At 40.4% G+C, this 21632-nt stretch overlaps 1 protein-coding gene across 1 annotated transcript in view; it reads left to right on the top strand.

Moving 5' to 3' along the window:
• Positions 1–14548, top strand: part of LOC138051954 (uncharacterized) — a 40529-nt gene extending 25981 nt beyond the window's left edge. Inside the window, exons 7-13 of the mRNA XM_068898292.1 lie at positions 241–340; positions 1508–1580; positions 3552–4040; positions 5000–6458; positions 8234–8492; positions 9386–9410; positions 12718–14548. Coding sequence (XP_068754393.1) covers positions 241–340; positions 1508–1580; positions 3552–4040; positions 5000–6458; positions 8234–8492; positions 9386–9410; positions 12718–13028 — 2716 coding nt within the window. The 3' untranslated portion in view covers positions 13029–14548. The remainder of the gene's footprint in view (positions 1–240; positions 341–1507; positions 1581–3551; positions 4041–4999; positions 6459–8233; positions 8493–9385; positions 9411–12717) is intronic.
• Positions 14549–21632: the final 7084 nt, after the last annotated feature.

The following is a 21632-nucleotide window of genomic DNA, read 5'->3' on the forward strand; positions in this document are numbered from 1 at the left end:
CAGGAACGTCCTTAAAACATGCATGCTATGGACATAAGAGTGTTTTTTGCAATGCTGCTTTATAGGGAAAGTAATTATCTGTTTACAAACCTTGTTTTTGTTATTCAAATGTGCCAAGCACAGGAACAAAATACCTTTTGTTTCGACAGCCAATAAGGCTCTGGTTCGCACATTTATGACAAAAGGTGACATCAACGATACCTTTGCCATAGTTTTCATATCTTAAATTGTTCCATGCAGGTGGAAAGGCCATCCAATACCTTACAGAGTGGAATGCAAGCAAGGACGTTACAGAATTGAAAAGAGTCAACAATTTTCCAGCTTGTCCTCCTTGGTAGAGGTACTGTAAGCTAATATTATTATAAGTCTGGGAAGTCACAATGGCTTAGCGGGGATCAACCGTGCCTCCCACCTCTGCAACCCGGGTTCAAAGCTGGCCTTGGCCACGAGGTCATATGTGGGCTGAGTTTCAGTTGATCTCAATTTTTCTCTGGGTACTCTGCTTTTCCTCCCGCATCTAAATTGACTCTCAGTCAACTATACACCTCAATAGGGATGACCGCTGTTATTCTTCCCTTTCATTGAATTGAATGAATAAAGTTGCTATAAAATAAATTATAAAGTAAAGTAAGATTTAAAACTAGGCATTATTATCTTTACCTCGTAGTTTTGTTGCTACTGCAAATTAAGAAAATGTTAGAAATAACTAATAGAGGCTTGGGTTTGAATTTTATCATACTGTGTATAAATTATATTGAAATTTGTTTGAAATAGAATTGGTATTCTGTCACCTTTGGGTTGTGCTGGTTGTGAGGGCTCTGTCGCTCATAATTGCTTTCCTCTACGTATTTCATTGGTATCTCTGTAGTCTTCTCATTTGTATTTCGTGTTATGTCATTTAGGAAAAAGTCAGTGCAGTTCGAAATAGTAAAAGAAGGTAACAAAGTGAACTCAACAGGATTTCTGTAGTGATACAAGCACAAAGAACATACATAAACCCTCAAATTTTCTGTCAATTAGTTTCTTTTGTTCCAACAAAAGGTGCTAGTGATGTACATGTACAGTAAATGCTCCTTTGTCAGCCGATGTTTCTTGCAGATATTCCAGCGCTTGTGTTGTCAGTGTGGATCAGCCCTTATGAGATTTACATGTAACCACTTACTTCTGAATACACCATTTTGCAGTTCTGTGCTCAGTAGTTACCAGGCCATTGAATAAAAGCAAGGCCGGAGTTGACCTTGCTTTGATACAAACCTCATTGCTAACGAGTTTCTAGGTACATTAGAAAAACAGTGAGCTTTTTATCAAAACAAGGTCAACTTCAGCCTCGTTTTAGAGGCCTGGTAACTGACCACAGAACTGTAAAATGACAGTTATCAATCGGTATGGCTCATGTCGTCTATGCTCTTGAGGTCTTTGTTTGATTAAAAGGTGATCAGTTTTATGCAGACCATCTTGTGTAATCATTGTAGATTAGAATCATATTAAACTGCATTTTTTCTTTCAGTATTACATGAAACATATTGGTCCTTTGAAAACACCACTCACGGAGCCCGTGAAATTTGATAAAGAACAGAAAGGTATTGATCAGTTGCAAAAATAGAAACAATGCTGCTTGAAGTCTTCGCTTTTGAAGCTCGTTAAAGCTATTATTTTAACGTCAGTGATTTTGTTAAAATTGTTTTGCAAACTTAAAAATAAAACAGCAATTTCAAAATGTTGAAGACATGTTTCGGCAGAAAGTTCTTCCTTCTCCAATCCAAGTGTTACATGGGAAGCAAATATAAATATAAATGTCTGATAAGTGATAATGAGTACAAATGTAACGTAAAAACGTATAAAGCGTGCAGACCACACGTTGAAGTTGTTGTTTCTGCTGAAACATGTCTGCTACATTTGAAATCGTGGTTTTATTTTAAGTTGGTGTGTCTCTCTTGCTCTCTATACCCTCCCAGTGCACGCGAAGCGAGCGAGCAGCAACATAATCAGAATTAAGACAAATCTACATGTGGAGTCTCGTTGATTTGGCTCTGAGTAATTTTTGCCATAATGTATTGTGCTTGCGACTAGAATGCACTGCGCAGCGACCAGAATGCACTGCGCAGCGACCAGAATGCATTGCTCCTTGAGCAGGAGTCACAAAATACGGTGATGAACGATTATTGACTTGTTAATCCTAAATGTTTTTAAGTCTTGCTTCCTGTGTTTTGGTTACGTCTCTGCTTTCAGGTGAGATCCCTCCCTTGCCAATTCGACCTATGAAAACGTACATATTGATTCTTTTATCGTAGTAAACATTTTATAGTTTTTGGGAGTTTAGGTAACTCTCGGGCATCTTTATCAGAAGGATGCTGGATATATATGAAGTGTACAATGTATGGCGATCATTTCAAGACCTCGCATTTTCTGCGCGGTTCAGATATGTGATTTCCGTACATTCTATACGTTTAAAAGCGTTCAGTTTTTGAAAACTCACATTTAAGTGTCCGTCTTCTCAACCTTTTCTTTCATTCATTCGTTCTCTTCTCTTGATTGGAAACAAACGAGCTCCTTGGTTGCACAGACAATACTTGTCCCAGTCCCTTTTCTCCACGAAGATACTTCCACTTTTTTACTGCTTTTATGATCCTTGCCAATGGCTGTTCATTTCAGTTACACTGAGTCATTTTTTTATGCATCTTGGGCAGTTTGTGTTTTGCTCGTCTTACAATGATTCTGAGATATTCTTCCTTCTTCCACCATATTCAAAACTGTTCTGGAACTCAGGAAACTCTTGGCAAATGTTCATGAAACTAACTGAACTATAAAAGGAAGCGCAAGGAAAATCGTTGCTATTCATTTATATGGGTGGTATTGAAGTATCTAAGCCTTTCATACTAGTTGTTTTTGTTTGTATCTGGCCTTTAAGAGGAAGCGGTTTTGACTGCTAATAAAGTGATATCAGCGATCTGTTGAAAGTCAGCTGAAACAGATGTGTTCTCTCACGTGGCGTAACATGCAGTAGTCTGCTTCTGGAATTTTTCGGAGTTTTGAACAACAAAATATTGGCTGATGACATGTTGATGTTTAGTGGAAATCGCCTTAAATAGACACAGACCTCATAACTGAGTCACGTTAATTAAGGTTGTTATGGCTATGTTTCTGTCTTGCCAAGGGACATTGCACATCATTTTTAGTAACATTTTTTAGTTGTAAATTGAAACATCGAGTTTGATGATTTAAGCTGCAGATAAATTGCGTAATGTCTATAAAGGCTATTTATACCCATATCGTTTGTAGATGAATGACATGGGCTGTTTATGTCCGAGCTAGATGAGTGTTAACTCATGAGTGAAGCCTGCGACCCTTGAGAGAGCTTTCTCATATGACAGCGTCTCCTCGCTTTGACCCATTCTTCTATATTCATTCGCTTAACTTCTGTCTCTGGTAGAATCAGCAGTAACTTGTACCTGTCCAAGGATTGTAGAGGTTTAATAACCAGGTATCGGGATAATTTGCTTTATTCTTTTCCTTAAATTAAACGTTGTATCCATTATTTGTCTTTTCCACAGGCCTTATTCCACCTAGTGTGTTAGCAAGAGGCAATAAAGCTAAGGCAGCATATAAGAGAGCGTTATCAATGGGCAGAACCTGTGATACTCGGGTGCGAATCATGTTGATTGGAGAGAATGGTGCTGGTAAAACAAGCCTCAAGAGGTCACTCAAAGGTGAGAAATTTAACAAACATGAACCCAGCACACAAGGTGTTGAGATGGATGCTCCCTTGTTGAAGACTGGAGTCGAAGCATGGAAGGAACATCAAGCTGATGAAACAAACACTGTGTTTGATCACAAGAGTGCACTGCTTGTGGCACGACAGCTCTCAGTGGAGACTCCTCCACAGCCCAGTTCTCCGGCTTTCACTGCAAACAAGAGCCCTCGGTCTAGCAGTGTTGATTGCAACGAAAATCCATTTCTCTTCATTCCACTTGTACCTGGAGCAAATGTCTCTTGCAACGGAGGTGTAAGCAATGGTGATGTATCCCCACAGCGCTCAAAAGGTAACTGTGATATGTTCTACCAATAACTTTGTTTAAACTGAGGCTTGATGTGAATCAAGTTTGCATAATCAAAGAACAGTTATTGGACTCTATATGCCAGATGAAGATGCTATTTTAATACATGGTACTCATTGTGTCTGTGAGCTTCAATGTTAGGAAAAGGTTAATCATGGACATTTTTCCTGTATATTTAAGAAAGAAAATTGGGGCTTCTGATTGGCTATGTATTACGATAACCAACGCAAGAGAAGACCGCAGGTAACTATGTTGCATTCATAGTGGAAGTCCTCCTAGCAATAGCCGCAAAGGGTTAATAGTTTGAAAACTTAATGAATTATTATATGGCCTTGAAATGCAGATGGATGACGTATTCCTTGATAGATCGTCACGTACAGTGTGTAATTTGCATCCAGGGTTTGAAGATGATTCCAGGGTTAGATGATATATTTTAGCAGATGAAGAGCCACCTTGTGGAAATGCTGAATAAAGCCATTATTATTATTATTATTATTATTATTATTATGACTCTGACCCATAAATGGTACATTTTTTACATTCTATTTAGGCATGGTCTTTTTTTCTTGGTTCATATTATACAATGTAGGTTTAGAGTTCGTGTGATTATGTGGTACGTGGTGAAGTCTCGTAACTGCGTATTTATAGTTCTTTTCACAAATGAGGCCTTCCCAGGGGTTTTGGGGAGCAAGGTAACATGGCTAATTTGAACAGGGGAACAAAGGAACAAAAACCATTTTAGGGATCAAAAAGCTGAGAACAAGGGAACACAAGTAAATTTTTAAAGGGAACAAGGAAGAAGGATCCTTCCCTCCCTCCCTCCCTCCCTCCCTCCCTCCCTCCCTCCCTCCCTCCCTCCCCCCCCCCCCCCACCCCCTCTGGGAGGCCCTCATGAATATGTGCAAAAAATAGTTACATGTATTATACATGTATATCCTTCGCAGGATTGAATGGGAGACGTTCACCTTTCCTTCAAGATGACGTTTTCAGCAATGATTCTGAGCTTTCGGATGATGTGCCACAACCAATTGCCAGTTTGGTGGAACGTATCCTCCTACAAGAGCACCCTCCAGTCGATGAAGAGGTGTGGCCGGCGATCTGGGACTTTGCTGGTCAATTTCTTTTTCATGCCATACATCCAATTTTTATGTCACAAGAAGCAGTGTATGTATTAGTGTTTGACCTGAGCAAAGACCTGTTCAAGAGGACAGAAAGCTGTGCATTACGTCCTGGTCATCCTGTGCAGCCTGGAGAACGATGCAATATGGTGTGCAGAAGTGAGTCTAGTCTTGATCACTTGATGAAATGGATGGACTTGGTTCATTCTTTTCAGAGTTCCCAGAGTGTGACTAGTTTTGGTGTTCCCCAACCACCAGTTATCCTTGTTGGAACGCATGCCGACAAAGTGGTTGATGATCCTTGGACATCTATGAATGCCGTTTTGAACAGTTTTCAGGGAAAGACATTTTCGTCTCATATTGTTGACGAGAAGTTTGTTGTAGACAACACCCGCTCTGGCCAACCTTTTCCACAAGAAGATCCAAATATCAAAAGATTGAGGCAAGAAATTGTTTCAGTGGCTTCTACATTGCCTCACATAAAACGCGAAATTCCTCTGCTATGGCTGCGAGTTGAGAAGGAACTTCATCGCTTGTCCAGGAAAGGAGTAAAGCATGTCACAAAAGCAGAGTTTATGGACATTGCCGATAAAATTTGTCACTTTGAGGTGCTAGAAGACGGTGATGAACTGTTGCACTTTTTGTGTGATTGTGGTGCCGTACTTTGTTTCAATGAAGCCAGTGGCTCTGACAGTTTGGTAATACTGGATCCACAATGGTTAACCAATGTCTTTCGTGACATCATATCTCTTGTGCACCACAAGAATGAGCCAATGGAAATCCGTCAGCAGCGTCAAAGTCTTGCTAAGGAAGGCATCTTGTCGGAAGAACTTGTCAGCTTTGCTTGTCAGACCCACGGCCTTGAAATTTCTAAGGAATCGCTTCTCGCTTTCATGGAAAAGTGTGACCTCGTTTGTCGTTGGGATGTTCCAAATAGCAAGCCAGTCTACTTTGTGCCATCCATGTTGACAGCTCAGCCAGAGCAAGAAATATCTGGTAAAAGTGCTTGTGGTTCGATTGCACCAGTTTTTGTCACCTTTAACACTGGCTATGTCCCTTACGGTTTATTTGCCAGATTTCTGGTGTTGTTTGGTCAATGGGCATCTCGTGAACATGCTGCAAAACCTCCCAGGCTTTTTGCAAATGTTGCTCGTTTTTTTATGGGCGAGAAAAGCGATTTCAGTTTGATGTTTGCCTCCTTCAAGACTCTGATTATGATTCATTTGGTCTATGATGGCAAAGAGAAAAGTAAAGAAACTGCTGCAGTTTGCAAGCAAATTTGCAGGTTTGTCTAATTGCAAACAAATGATTCGATTCATTTTTGCGGATAGCAAAGCTCATAGTGCCCCGCTATTTGTTTACTCCAGAATCCTATCAGTAACAATGCTCTATTACCATTTGGTTTCCTCTATGATGCATGACATTAACAATTACCGTGTCCCTTCTAATATTTCTATGCTCTTTACCCACTCCTAGAGGGTTCATCATAATTTCACAAGATTCTCAGCAGGGGGTAATCTGTCCGTTAAAGCCTCTACAAGTAACCAACTATTATTTTCTTTTGCTAGAATTGGTGTTAGAGTGAGGAATAGCATCCCAATGAAACTTCGTGTCAAAAATAGAACCCCATTAAAGCGTGAACTAAAAAATCGGCTGTTAAAACTAATGGAAATTGAGGAGATGAATGTTGATTTACGGTGCACGGAAATTTGCAAATATCTCTCGTCCGCTAGTTGAAGTTAAAGTAACTTTTCGATAAATCGGTGAGTGACGGGCCTGCTTGGGACTGAAAACAACCAAGTGGTCCTAGCATTGAACCTACAACCCTCCATGTACTGGAGTCAAACCTTACGGTGGTCGCCAGAGGAGGTTTCACGATCTTCGATTTCAAATGCTCTACTGTTGAGGTTTTTGAGATTGGTGGTAAATAGGCTATCCTCACATTTCATCTTGTTCGAGGAAAATTAAACATCCAGGTTTTTATCACTGCATGTATGCCACCATTTTGCAATTCAGTCCTAGCAGTGTGGCTGTATGTTCGGTGCAGTGGAGTACTGTAAACCAACACTCGCATGGACCATGCACAACTACCAGAATGGTTTGTGAAAAAGCCGTTGTCTTTTATGTTGTTCATCGTTGTAAAGTACAATAATCAATTGTTCGCGTTTGTCCACAAAGAAGCCTTGTTGTAATAGAGTTTCGACTGCAGACTTCCAGTCTTCGTCAGACGATAAGACACACTGATAAGATCGACTGGTCAAAGAAGAGAATGTATCGGAACTAAGAACAACACGACGCATGGAGGGCATTAATCCCACTTCTTATTCACTTCAATTGTCACCAGAAACTTGTTTAATGGCCTCGCTCCCTTGGTCTCTTGTGGCTCAGCAGTAAAGCATCGGAACTGAAATCGGAAGGTCGTAGGTTCAATTCTTGTGTCACCGTTGAACAGATACATCTCTTTCTTTCATTTACCGTGATTAACATTTACCATTTCCTTCACTATAATTGCGAGAATGCGCTATTCAGACAATTTCAGTTCTAGCCGTATAGCGGGACAATAGAACGTTTTCAACCAGCCTCTAGAGACACAAATAACAAGAGAGAAATGTACGACTTGTGGAAGACGAACAAAAGAAGCTAATGAGAGATCTTTTGTTTTCGTCCACCAGCATGGCGGCGATGACGTCACGTGAAAACCTCTTATTGTGGCATGAACGTAGTTTAATGGGCCTCATTCGCGCCGTGGCCATATTGGCCATAGACAATAGATTTTTTACCGCGAGCCTCGGGTTGAAATGTTTGGAAATGACTTTCGGTGCGCAAAAACAAAAGTTTTCAACCCCTCGGGACTCAACATGGCGGCCGTGTGATTAAGGCTTATAGCGTATCTCCCTTGAGTCTCCCATAGCCCAATGGTTGAACATCTGAATTGTGATTAAAAGGTCGTAAAATCATCGTCTCCTGCAAAGGAACACCTGGATTTGTTTAGCCTATCACCAAGTGACTATAGAAAAATGCATCTCTTCAATACCGAACTTGTTTCTCTTTCTGTTTCAGTCGCATTGAGGAAATCCTTTGTTATCTTCAAAAGCAGTGTCCATGGCTTCACTCCATGACGTGGCAACTAAGTGCTCGATGTGATCTGTGTCTAGGTGAACGTGAAGGCCCAAATGGTTGTTCATGGCATGGTGATTCCCCATGTGTTCACCCTGATTGTGCTCATTTTATTCCATTGGGTCCCGGCCCGTTACGTTGTGTTCACACCAGAAAGCATAATACCCGGCTCGATGAAGACAAGCTAAAACCCTGGATTAAGGTTTGACAAAAATGTGAACTACGCTTGCTGTAGTCGTTCCCGGATTTCGTATCTCGTTTTGGATCTTGCATGCGGGTTATAGAGCTAATGTCCTTGCATGTAACTGGACAATTTTAACAATTGTCTCTTATAGACAATTGAAAAATGAGCCCAACAAATTGACCTGATCCCAAAGCTGAGTTGGTAGAGCATTGCCGCACCGGCATCACAGAGGTCATGGGTTCGAATCCCTTCCGAGCCACCTGAAATTTTCATATGTCTATGAGAGACAATTGCTTAAAATGTCCAGTTAAGTGCAAAGATCACTTCTACATTTCGAATTATTTGTACAAAATATTTCTGCAATAGGACATTTGCATGATGACGCCATATGACTACAAGTACCAGAATCCTTCAGGTTTAGCTTGTCTCATGTTAATTACAACTATTGTTATTTTTACCCCACTGGGAATACAAAGTTTAAATATGAAAAGAAAAACAAACTGAATTGTGGTAGTTGTAGTCAAATGACGCCATCGTGCAAATTGCCTATTAAGGTCTTCATTCTGCCTGAGAATATGGAGATTGAAAAAAATTCAGAGCATTCAAAGATGTTTTGTGTGACTGGATTGTAGACCTCAAAGTGTCCCCAAATTGAGAGCTTATTTGGACTACCATTTCTCGTAAAGATATTTCAGCTAACTTCGTAAGAAATGGTCTTCTTTGTTTGTGTAAACTAGTTGTAATTGCGGTGGGTATTTTGGTGAAATAAACTCGAATGGCAAGACGTAAAATGTTTACACAACATGTCAAGGTTTCTTCTGCAAAGCCCCTTGATTGACTTATGTGCAGTGATGGGCTGGGTTAAAGTGGCGATGCATATGTTAAAGGTATTCCTCTTTTTGCTTCCTCAGCATATGTCTGGCAATCACTACCCAGGTTAGTTAATCATTTCATGAGGTTGATTGTTGATTTGCTTGCCTTTTTGTAAATCAGTGTATTGAGCCCAAAACGAAATTAGGTTCTTATACACGCAGGATAAGTTGAAATAATCCAATAAACTGATCGGGAAATTCGACTCAGCTACGAGTAAACTTAAACGGGCATCAAACGAATGAAAGAGGTATGAAAAAGTTCCGTTTCCTATATCATTTTGGCGGGGACGATATTGTGCATCCATTTCACCATCTCCCTTACCCCGGGCTACATATATTAAGCATACGCGTTTTGGAGACGCGGACGGCAACCGGAAGTGAGGTATGTTCCCTTTTTAACTTGTCTTCAAACAACCACATTTATAGTGCTAAGTATCGTTTCCCTATTAGAGATGATTAGTGCGAAAATGTGGGAGATACCACTGTCCTGTCACGCGAAATGTTCTCTTCCGGCTGCCTAAGTTCCCTGTTGCAGCAATGCGCAGGCCTTGCAAGCTCATAAATAGTCTATGGACACCTTCCAAACTGAAAAAAAACTTACACATCAGCCTACAACGCATCTGTCTCTCTCTGAATGTTGTTTTGACATAATATGCAAATAATTACCTCCGTTGAAATATTTGTTTTCTTTTACTACTCTGACGACATCGGTTTCATTGTTACTGTCCTAAAACTAAATAAGCATTTTTGCACTAGATCTAATGGTTGAAGGTGGCTCGAATCAGTTTCAACGCTTCCACGTAACGCTCTTGTTAGAAGGATCTGCACTAAAACAATGTATCATGTATTTGAAATATTGTGGTACCAAATGAATCACGGATTTTTGCTGAACAAGATGCAGTCATTATTGTGACGTAATATGTCACCGTGGCAACGGGCAAGCCCTGTAAAAACACCCTTTATTTTGTAGCCTGCGTAGCAAGCGTTCCTGTTCGACAGAAGAGCTTCGAAACGATTTTCCGCAAACTGGCCGCACGAAAGTTGGGGCAAGAGACTGAGGGAACGCTTGCAAGAAGACCCTATTTTTGAAAAACGCCCACCTTTTAATGGTTGACTTGACACACGTTGATTAACGTCTTATTAACAAACTAGCCAATAACAGATAACTATATTAACTTCCATCAAAACAAACCAAGGCACCGAGGAAACGCCGAGTGATCAATGCAGAATTTAAAGCTAATTTTGTAATGGCTGCTACTCAGCCGGGTACGACTGGTTATGTTTCTTCCGAGAATTTGTTTGAACCATCGAAAAGAAACTTACGGACAAATTCTAGCTGATATTTGCAGAGCGGTTGGAATAGAAGTTATCGAAAACAACAGCCAATTTTCAGAACTTGTAAGCAATCGTGCGCTCGTAAAATACGAAATTTAGAAACATAACTCGTACAGAGTTCGATGGGTAGTAAGTAAGGCCGTTAAATGCAAATCTCCACCAAAGCTGACCATGAAACCATTCAAGTGGTTTTAGTTTAAAACTAGCGACGATTTCAGTGCGACTTGCTGGCTATTTCTTGGTGCAGAGTGGTTGATGAAATGGATCGTACTAAATCTCCTGGAAATTACAGGTAAACCTCCTCGCTAGTTTGATAATCCGTACTGTCCAAAGTACGTTTTTGGTCAAATCGTCACGAAATCGTAGATGAAATAGCAAGTAAAAGTGCTTAAAAAATCGCATGACAGTACAAAGGAGCCGCTTTCTTCTCACAATAAGAGAAGATTTAACAGGCTGCGTGATTGTCTTCATCTTGTCTCAATCCAAGATATAAGACTCAAGCTTACATTAGGCTGCCCTGCGAGCAGAGTCTCTTTCGATCTTCCTAGATAAGTCGGGAAGCTACTTTCCTCTTCCCGACTTATCTAGGAAGATCGAAAGAGACTCTGCTTGCAGGGTAACATTAGGCAAGGTAAGCAGAGAATTTGGCGAATTTCCTTGATCCTGAAACATGTGGATTCTGATAGTTCGCAGGCATTTTCTTAGTTCATCCTGTGTAAAAAAAGTATCTTTTGCAAGCGAACGAAAAGCTTACTTCAGTCCAGTCCAAACTTTTCATCGACAGTGAGCGCTGCCAAAGTTTTCTTAAATAGCGATCGAATCTTTTGCTTTTAGTGAATTACGGAAACGCTTAATTGTCCATAGCGGCTTCGTTAGGCATGTGAAATGATACTGAATTTCCCTTGATGGATATCATCCAAGCAGTCCAGATTTTCATTTAAATCCCTTGCTGTCATTCCCATAGAATTTACCTCAACCACTTGATCGCGTATGGTGCTTTGAAATGGAGAAATCACGACTCGAGAATCCTGTTCTCGTTTTATTTTATTTCGCGCTCCGCACATCATGACAAACATCTCAAAAATTAATCTTTTTCCGAATCCTGTTGGCAAAACGGCCATTACATCTATACAGTTAAAGAGATGCGCATTGACAGTTCTTGTTCCCTTTTTAATGTAAAACCCGAGACCCAATTCGCTCAGCTTCCACACACGATTCAAAACCTTCCACATCTTCCACCATTGTCTTTGTCACGCTAGAACCAACAAGAAATATTTTGCTCTAGAATTTGTCACATGTCAATCATTGTGACTATGCCGCACCAATCAGAAGCCCCCGTGCGTGTGGGCGAACGGGGTTTTCAAAAATAGGGGGTCTTCTTGCAAGCGTACCCTCAGTCTCTTGCACCAACTTACGCGCGACCAGTTTGCGGAAAATCGTTTCAAAGCTCTTCTGTCGAACAGGAACACTTGCCACGTAAGCTATTTATTTTGTCTTTAGTTGCTTATATCTCAAAAACGAACTCGGTGACCGACATTTTTTATTTCTGAAAGTAATCAGAAGGGCAAGATGAAACTTCCGCAAAGTTTTAAAAAAATTATGTCTAGAGGATCCAGAGCCACCTGTGATATTTTAAGGTGGCTCTGAATCTGGTAGACAGAATTTATTTAAACTTTGCCGAAAGTTTCATTGTGGCCTTCTAATCACTTTTCAGCAATAAAAAAGGGGGGGTCACCCAGTTCGTTTTTGAGATACGGGCAACTAAATCCAAAATATAGGGTATTTTTGCAGGGCTTCACCTCTGCCAAGGTAACTTATTACATCACAATAATGATCACATCTTGTTTGGAAATAATCGATTGTTTCATATGGTATCGTAACATTGCTGTTACGTGATACAGTGTTGAAGCGTCATTCGATCCAGAGTGTCTTTTAAGTGTTGAAACCCTTTCGAGCCTCCTTAAGGTAGTCCTTTTGGGGACTCTGTACACAAGGGACTGCGAATCATTGTTTTTTGCGTTTCATTTGCTTTGCAGACCTCCTGTCTTATAAGCCAGGCCTGGTGTCACGTGATGATCTACTGTTTTTGGCACGTGACCTGGGCTTACAGTGGAAACAATTATGTCGTATTCTGTTGGGTGATGCCGGGTTGGTGCATATTGATCATGACCAGAGGACGCTGTATGACAAGTCTTTCGTCACACTGAGTCGATGGGCCGAGTCTCGGGGATCACAGGCTACCTACTCTGCCTTAGGGATGGCTCTAATGCATGAGGATCTCCAGGCAGAAGATCTCTGTAAACAGTACTGTTTGGCAACTAAGGGCGTACTGGAAAGCAGCATTTAAGAACTGCGGTTAAGTGACTGGCTCTCCGGAGACAAATATAACCAGTGCAAAGTGTGGTTTGTAGCGTAAGCATACGCCCAAAATGTGTGGACAAACTGTTCAGGGTGTACTAGAAGGGAAAGTAAACTTGTCTTGAAGGTTAAGGGATTGCAGCCATAGTTTAATTTATTAAAATGAGGGCGCATTTGCGACAATAATTGACACAAACAGTGCCTGACGGGAGTACCTTCAAAGTGAATTGAAGAACGAAAACGAAGGAAACGTTATCCACGTTGAGCCTGAGGAGTTCTGAAAGCGTTCAGTGAAAGAAAAGATATCTTACCTCTTAAGAGTATATGCCGTAAACGTAATTGGTACTTACTACACTCTTTCCTACTTGATTTTCATGTGAAGGCCCTGACATACAAAGAGGGATCTTTTATTATTTAGTAAAACAAATGAAGCTGTTTGCTTTACCTCTGTTTAAGATTTCAAGCAATGTTTGCGAATATCCTAAAAAGCTAAGAGTACTTTGGTAGTATATTTTTAAATTCAGCTCTTTTTGGTTTGAAAAGAAAAGAGAAATCATAGGGAACTGATAATTTGTCATCCTAAATGTGAACATTTTTAGCTTTCTTGAAAACTGAATTTCTGCCTTAAAAAATTTTCTGTTTTGTATTACATTTCACGTAACAAGAGTCCGACATCTATTTACCCTCCAATTCAGATAACACCAGTCAAGGTGAAGCCATGGCGTACCGTTACGGATAAAATTATCAAAAACGCGTTCAATACAATTAAACACGTACAAATAAATTAGTAAACAAAGAGTTGATGGAACAGACAGTTTCGTAGAGTTTTATCTAGTTGTATGCTGCAATCAAGGGAGCGATAATACAGCTCCGGAGATTAAATTGTGGCTCCTCTAATTCTTGCTGCAGAGAAACAGCAATGCTTTTAAAACTGGCACTGTCATGCCAAGTTTGCTTTTTAGGTCAAAATGGTTAAAATCTAAATTAGTACTTGAGCTCACACGTGCAATATTCCTGACAACCCACTGACAAGATATGAAAGATAATTATGGCACAAAGGGCTACTCGTTTTTGTGTGGGATTTCCCCACACTTCGTCAGGACCAGCGATATTTCTTTATTTGTATACGAGAGCCAAGTGTTTGTCACGTGGTCTCTATTAGGAAGAGAGAGGGCCCTGGGAATGAGATGAGTGTTTGTGTGTGGCGGCGATTAGGCCTGGTTTTCACTAGCGACCCAAGCATAAGCACAAGCAATAGACGCAAGCGCATTTACTTGTTGTTCATTAGTGTCTATTGGTCTGACAAAAGGCGCTAATGAACAACAAGCTACTGAGTTTGCGTATGCTTCTTGTGCTTATGCTAGCGTCGCCAGTGAAAACCAGGCTTTACTCTTCTCGGCTGTTATAATTTGTCAAGGTAAGGAGAAGTCGTATTAACGAAGAAAAGTGGAGTGAAGTACTTGTAAACACTTTGAAATAAATTTGAGTTTTTGTTACTGTCACACAAAACGAGTTAAGTTTGAAAATACCGTCACTTGCAACTACCTGTCCACACGCGTGACAAAAACATGTTCTGCCGGCCAATCAAAATTCAACGTTTTGACACACAAACTTCAAAGTTTACCCGCCCACTTGGGAACGTTTTGGCGCCAGTTACGCAAATGATCGTACCTGATTTATTTGCCGTTTGGCAAGACATGGCGTTTACGATAAATAAACTAGGTAGGAATTTCAAGCGAGGTGTTCAAAACTGCAAAAGACAAAATGCCCGAACGCGTTGCTGTTTTTGCTTCCGGTGAAGTGTTTGTGGAGTGGCGCCAAAACGTTCCAAAGTGGGCGGGTAAGCTTTGAAGTTTGATTGTCAAAACTCTGAATTTTGACTGGCAGGCAGAACATGTTTTTGTCAAGCGTGTGGACAGGTAGTTGCAAGCGGTATGTTACTTAGTAAGTTTACAACCCTTCAACTTACATTTATTGTGTCCTTTCACTGAGGAAAGGAACAATCGTACAATATTCCACTTCTCGGACAGAATTGTCTGCAATTGCACATTGAAAGTATGTCATTAATTGCGTCGATACTATGAAATTGCGCAGAAAATACAATTCTGGTAAATAGTGTCGCGCAACGCAGTCTGCAATTGTGTCGGAAGAAAATTTATACTTGAATGATTTCATTACTTTCAACTCCCGTTTATTGCTACCAACAACCGAAGTTTCACGGACACACATAACATAATGACAAAGTCCAGTATTATCCTGTAGATTTACGATAAGCAATTTGAAGTTCCCTCTTTTAGCTACGATTTGTTGATACATTGCGTGATGGCGCCAGTTTCTGTAGATTGCTAGATTGCCGAATACCCGGCCCACCAAATGTCCTACTTAAAAAAGCTGCTACCGCGGTCCCGCAGTCGTGTTTAACAATGCTGCTTCCGCGTCCACTACATATCTTACTTAAAAAAAACTGCCACCGCAGTCCGCATGGGACAGAAAATGATATTCATATCAACAACTCTGTTGCGAAACCGGGTATTCTGCAATCGCTCCTTGAGGTTAACTATCAATAGAGTTATTTCAGTAGAGTTATGACTTGAAGTTAGAATTAACGACTTTCAAAATTCTGAATTCAAGATTTTGGAAGTCCAAAATCTTGAATTCAGGATTTTGGCAGTCCAAAATCGTGAATTCAGGATTTTGGAAACTAAACTCTAACTCTACGACATAACTCTATGAAAATAACTCTAAGAATAGCTGTCCCCTCGTTCCTTAGCTTTCATTTTGCTGTTCCGTTAACTACACTTCACGAGACCGTGTGAAGAAGAAAGGATTCCTTTACTGATTAAGCCTAAGAGCGCGTTTCAGTGATTAGGCCTAAGAGTACGAAGAAATCCGTTTGCTTTTGTTGAAGAAGCATGATAATGGAAGGAGCCTAAGTACCCTGAAATGGAGAGTTAAGAAGTATGGCTTCAGGAGACGGCGACCAGACTACGACATAACTGATTAGAGTGTAATGTGAGGTGCTAAGTATCTACCCCATATGAACCATGTGAGCGTTAGCCCTACTGATGGAAATGGGCCCACACAAGGACAGAGAAAAACTCTGACCAGGGTGGGAAATGAACACGTGCTCTACCTCTGCTCTACCAACTGAGCTACAAGGTCAATTGTACAACACCTAGCTGTAGACCGTTCTTCCGGGTGACTTGTCCTAGACTGACAGGTGCAATTCGCACAGTACCAAAAGAAAACCAGCTTTTCAGTCCAATATAGTTGTGTCAATTTTCTTTCCTGTCACAAATGATACTTGAACTTTTGCCATTAACCTATCACTGACAAAAAGTTGTTGTAAACATTGGCACATTGGCATACATGGAAGGTCGATGTACGGACGGACGGTCGGATTATAACGTCATAGCTAAAACCAAATTTCTCGAATCGATGGGTTACCATATTTTCTTAACCATGGTGCTCCGCTATGATGGACCTCCAAGGCGAACCAAAGGGCCTATCTATGGGAGAGCTGTCTGTCATTCCCAAATCGATTTCTGTATTGGTAAGTTGACGTATCAGAGACAGGAGCCCATAAGTACTTATGGGCTCCTGTCAGAGATCAGCGCGAAAAGAAGCACTGAACTACATTCAGGCCCGTTCCAAACGTCGCTCCAGTTATGTGTCGAACCTAACTGTTGAGTTAAGCACGGCAGAAGAGCGGCGTTGGAATCAACTTGGTTCGCCAGGTTAGGTTTACAGCGGCAAACAACATTAAGTTCGGGAAATTATGTCGCATTATGCGACCAGGGAGCGACGGTTGATACATATGGCGTTCTGGTATGTGCCGAACGAAACGCATAAACTAAGAAAATTCTTACCCAAGCACTTAGCTGATCGTTAGCTTGGTGAGACCCACAGCTACGACGTATGAATCAGTCATTAGAGACCTTTAGCAACGAACTTTGCGGGCAATACCGCGAACCTCGGAAAATCACGTGATCTTGTTCTTGCCGTCACGTTCGAGTTTCAACTTCGAGACACCGTTCTTGCGGTAAGTGATTTACGGCAGCGTTTTATAGCCAGAGATCAATCAGACCTCCCGTTTGACCATATCAGTCATGTTGTTACATCTGTTTGCTATCTATTGGGAACAATTTTGAAGATCAAATATAAGTTTTGGGAGAATTTGAGCTGTTTGATTTGAGAGCAATTGTAGCAATGAAAAATCCAAGATGGCGGCGTCGATGTGCGTAACAGGAACGGCTTGCTAAAGTTCAAAATGGAGCTAACCTCTAACGGCAAACGACTAACCGCAAACTGCGGTCTGCAGTTTGCGGTATATTTCGAAAACTCCGGTGCTAAAGGTCTCTATTGCTCCGAAGTCGCTTTAAGTCGAACTTTACTGAGTTAGGTTCGGCACATGACTGGAGCAGCGTTTGGAATGGGCCTCATTAAAAAGTTTTAAAAGTCCAACAAAGAGTATGTTCAGTCTCTCACTAATCCTTGAGGCAGGTCGGTTCCTCTTGATGCATATTTATGTATAACGTCGATTTTTTTACAAAAAATATATATATTTAGAAGCAAAACTGTTATGTTTAGACTGAATGGTTTAGGTTTTTTTGGTCCTTTGCAGATTGTTAGAGTTTCATACGTCGCTGTTATACTATCCTTGTCAAGCTAAATTCAACTCCTTAGCGTGAAGACTCGGCTTTGAATAAAATACATTGAGAAAGAACAGAGGAGGAAACCGGACGTTAATTGGAGATTATTTAAACACATTCTACCTCTACATATTCACATTCACATTCTATTCTACATTCATTTCTAATATTGGGGTCACCATGGACGATAAGATTAACTTCGAGAAACAGGTGGCATCATCTGTAATTCCCTTTTATCATATAAGAAACATTGCTTGCATTAGAAGATTCCTCTGAGGAAAGCACAAAGGCCCTTGTCCATGCATTTGTTACACGCAGGTTGGATAACTGCAACTCGCTTCTCTATGACTTGCCGAAGAATCAGACGTGTACTTAGAGATCTTCATTGGATGGCTCCCAGTGGAACAGCGAATTATTTGTAAAATTTTACTTTTTACCTTCAAAGCTCTAAACGGTTTAGCTCCTACTTATTTGAGTGACTTGGTTAAGTTTTATGTCCCAGAACGTAATCTCAGGTCAACTTCTCAGAAACTGTTAGCAGTACCTTTTTCTAAGACGAAATCATATGGTGACAGAGCTTTTTCCATTTTCGCACCAAAGCTATGGAATGAGTAGTAGTAGTAGTAGTAGTAGTAGTAGTAGTAGTAGTAGTAGTAGTAGTAGCAGTAGTAGCAGTAGTAGCAGTAGTAGCAGTAGTAGCAGTAGTAGCAGTAGCAGTAGCAGTAGCAGTAGCAGTAGCAGTAGCAGGTGGTGGTAGTAGTGGTAGTAGTGGTAGTAGTGGTAGTAGTAGTAGTAGCAGTAGTAGCAGTAGTAGCAGTAGTAGCAGTAGTAGCAGTAGCAGTAGCAGTAGCAGTAGCAGTAGCAGTAGCAGGTGGTGGTAGTAGTGGTAGTAGTGGTAGTAGTGGTAGTAGTAGTAGTAGCAGCAGTAGCAGTAGCAGTAGCAGTAGTCTCAACAAGTAAAGCTAAATTTTTTCTGGTAACTACTACTACTACTACTACTACTACATTTCAGAAATGAGTGTTGGATCATTACACCTCGCTAGAGGTTTTTTTTTCCTTTTTTTTATTTGTTTTTTGACGTCTACAATTTCTTAAAGTACAATTTACAACAAAAAACGTACAAATTAAGTACACTGTACAATAATAAGTGTGGTACCATAACAGTATTCCTGTATACGTTCAGGACAAATACAACCGTTACAATCAAACAGTTTAACAAAACTAAAAGACATGCTATTTACAAGGTAATTTTTGTAAAATTAAAATGTTGAAACCAAACGTTTTCGGCTGTTTGCCATCATCAGGGTTAAAAATGACCGTCCGCACGCATCCATGCATATATATCTTATGTAATTCCCGCTGGGAAAAGTTTGGAAACATAAGAAATAACTTGTTTGTTCAGACTGGGACGGAGTTGTTGGATCATTAGCCCCTCGACGATCCTACGTTTATGGAATGTTTGTGCTGAAGAGAGAACGCACCAAGTGAAAAAATGTGATGGGTTTTCACGCAGGTGTTTTGCAGGTTCAGAGGTGTGAGCAGGGAGGGAAATGATGAGATTTTGGACAAAATCCAAGTGAAACTATTATTCCTTAATCTCACGATTATACGATTAATTTTGATTAGCAATTAGTATCATGAGTGACAAATTACGTTCGTAAGACGTCATGCATGGGGGTCACGGTAGGAAAAGTTGCCATGGCAACATTGTAATTTCACATGTGAAATTCTAAATTAAGGTGGCTCAAACCAGTTTCGACATTTTTAAGGGACCTTGTTATTAGAAGGATTCACACTACAACACTCTATCACGTGACAGCAATGTTATGGTACCATATGAAACACCATTTATTGCTGAACAAGATGCAGTCATTTTTTGTGACGTAACAAGTTACCATGGTAATGGGAAAGCCTTGCAAAAACACCCCATATTTTGGCTTTAGTTTCTATTATCTGAAAAACGAACTCGGCGACCCCAATTTTTTATTGCACAAAAATGATCAGCACGCGAAGATGAAACTCTCTGCGTGGAGCGGATTCAGAGCTATCTTAAATTTCAAAAATAAAATATGGGGTCACTGAGTTCGTTTTCGAGATATGAGCAGCTAAAGCCAAAGTATGCGGTGTTTTTGCAGAGCTTTCCTTTGGCCATAGCAACGTTTTACGTCACAGAAATGACCAAATCTTTTTCAGCAACAATTGGTCATTGACATTGCTATTAAGTGATAAAGTGTTGTCGTGTTAATCCTTCTATATGAGAAAGTTTTTTTCAAGTGTTGAAACTGGTTTGAGACACTTTAACACTGAAATTTCGTGCCAAAATTAAGCAGTAATTGGTCACCCATGTTAATAGTGGCATCCTCGTCTCGAAAAGGCGATGGCTAGCGCTGGGGATTTGGGTAGGATCTTGTATGACTGTGTAACCCGATAGTGGAGTGGCAGTCTCTGTTGCAGGTGGCGCAGAGGTGCCTTATGGAATCGAGCGCAGAGATTGCGCGTTCTTTCCTCGCCGCTCTCTTGCGTGTAGCCTGGACTCTAGCGTTCGCTTCCGCCTCTGACGTGAAATAAAGACAAAAAGACAAAAGAGAAATATCTTACAAAACCTTTCTTAACTAAGGCAGCGTTTGCACGTACGCCGGTGTCATTTGTAAACGCAAACCGCATCGTTTTCGATGTGTGTCTGTTTGCACGGCACCCGGATCGAGACCCTTTGGCAAAACCGGGTCAGTTTGAAAACGCACATAAGGTTCAAGTGCTATCATTTATGTGGTGGAATTAAAAAGTGTTTTACTAAAAGACTTAAAATACGAGATTCTGTCACGTTCCTCAGCTTCTGTTCCGGCCGGAGATTGAGACTGCGTCTCGGGTTTCCATTAAAGTCTCGAATTCTTTTAACTCCCCCTGGTGTTTAGATGAGGCTATGGAAACACGGAAAAAGTCCTCTATTGCTGTTATAAAATATTTCTCAAAGATAATCCGACAAATGAAGGAAAAAATGAAGGAAAATTCTTGATTGAAACAGATTTCCTTGATACACGCTCATTTTTCGTACCAGCCAATCAAAACGCGCGTCTGACGGGATATAACCAATCAAAATTCGTGTGATGTCTCAGCCGGTTTACATACTCTCATCTAAACACAGCTATTGACCAATGAGAGTATGAGTACTATCCTAATTATTTTATAATTAGTATTCGTTAATTTCTTAGTTTATAGTATTTCTTCTGTTTATTCCATTTATATAGCGTTAGTACGGATCTAATAGGGCACGAAGAGAAAATACCCCGCTTACAGAGAATGCAAATCCCCCCCCCAACCCAAACGATTTTAGTTTGTGTTACTTTGCATATTTGGTTTTATAGTGGTTTCAAGAGAAGGGGGACATTTGTTATACCTCATAAACATTTATTATCCTGACCTACACCTCCTACAAATTTCTGCTTGTACCTTTGTTTTAGGTTGTACCTGTAAGCCGCAAAGTATATTGGGACTTTTCTACTGTGTGCTTTGTGTTGTCTATCAGTCGAGTTTACACTCGACGTACATTCTACGATGCTACTTCTCACTCTTCGATCCCAATACACTGCAGCTTCCATATGAAGTCGTGGGCAGTTCCAGTCTTAAGAGTTTTCAAACTAAACTAAGGACTTCTTTATTTAAGAAATCATACGGTTAGTTTTTAGGAATTTATCGGCACAGATACATGTATACATATATTGCTTAATTATAATCAATTTTAGATGTATTTTCTTGTAAATATGTAATTGTAATTCTTTGTCAAAAGCGCCTTCGAATTTTATATTTGAGCGCTATATGAGTGAAGTTATGATAATAGTGATAATTATCATTATCATTGTTATTATTATTAATTTGTGCACTTATTTGAACCTAGTTGAGAAGTAGAAATATCATGATGCAACCTGTTCTGACGGAGAGGCCAT

Source organism: Montipora capricornis, chromosome 6 (assembly GCF_036669925.1).
Source record: "Montipora capricornis isolate CH-2021 chromosome 6, ASM3666992v2, whole genome shotgun sequence".
In the NCBI taxonomy this organism is placed as follows: domain Eukaryota; kingdom Metazoa; phylum Cnidaria; class Anthozoa; order Scleractinia; family Acroporidae; genus Montipora; species Montipora capricornis.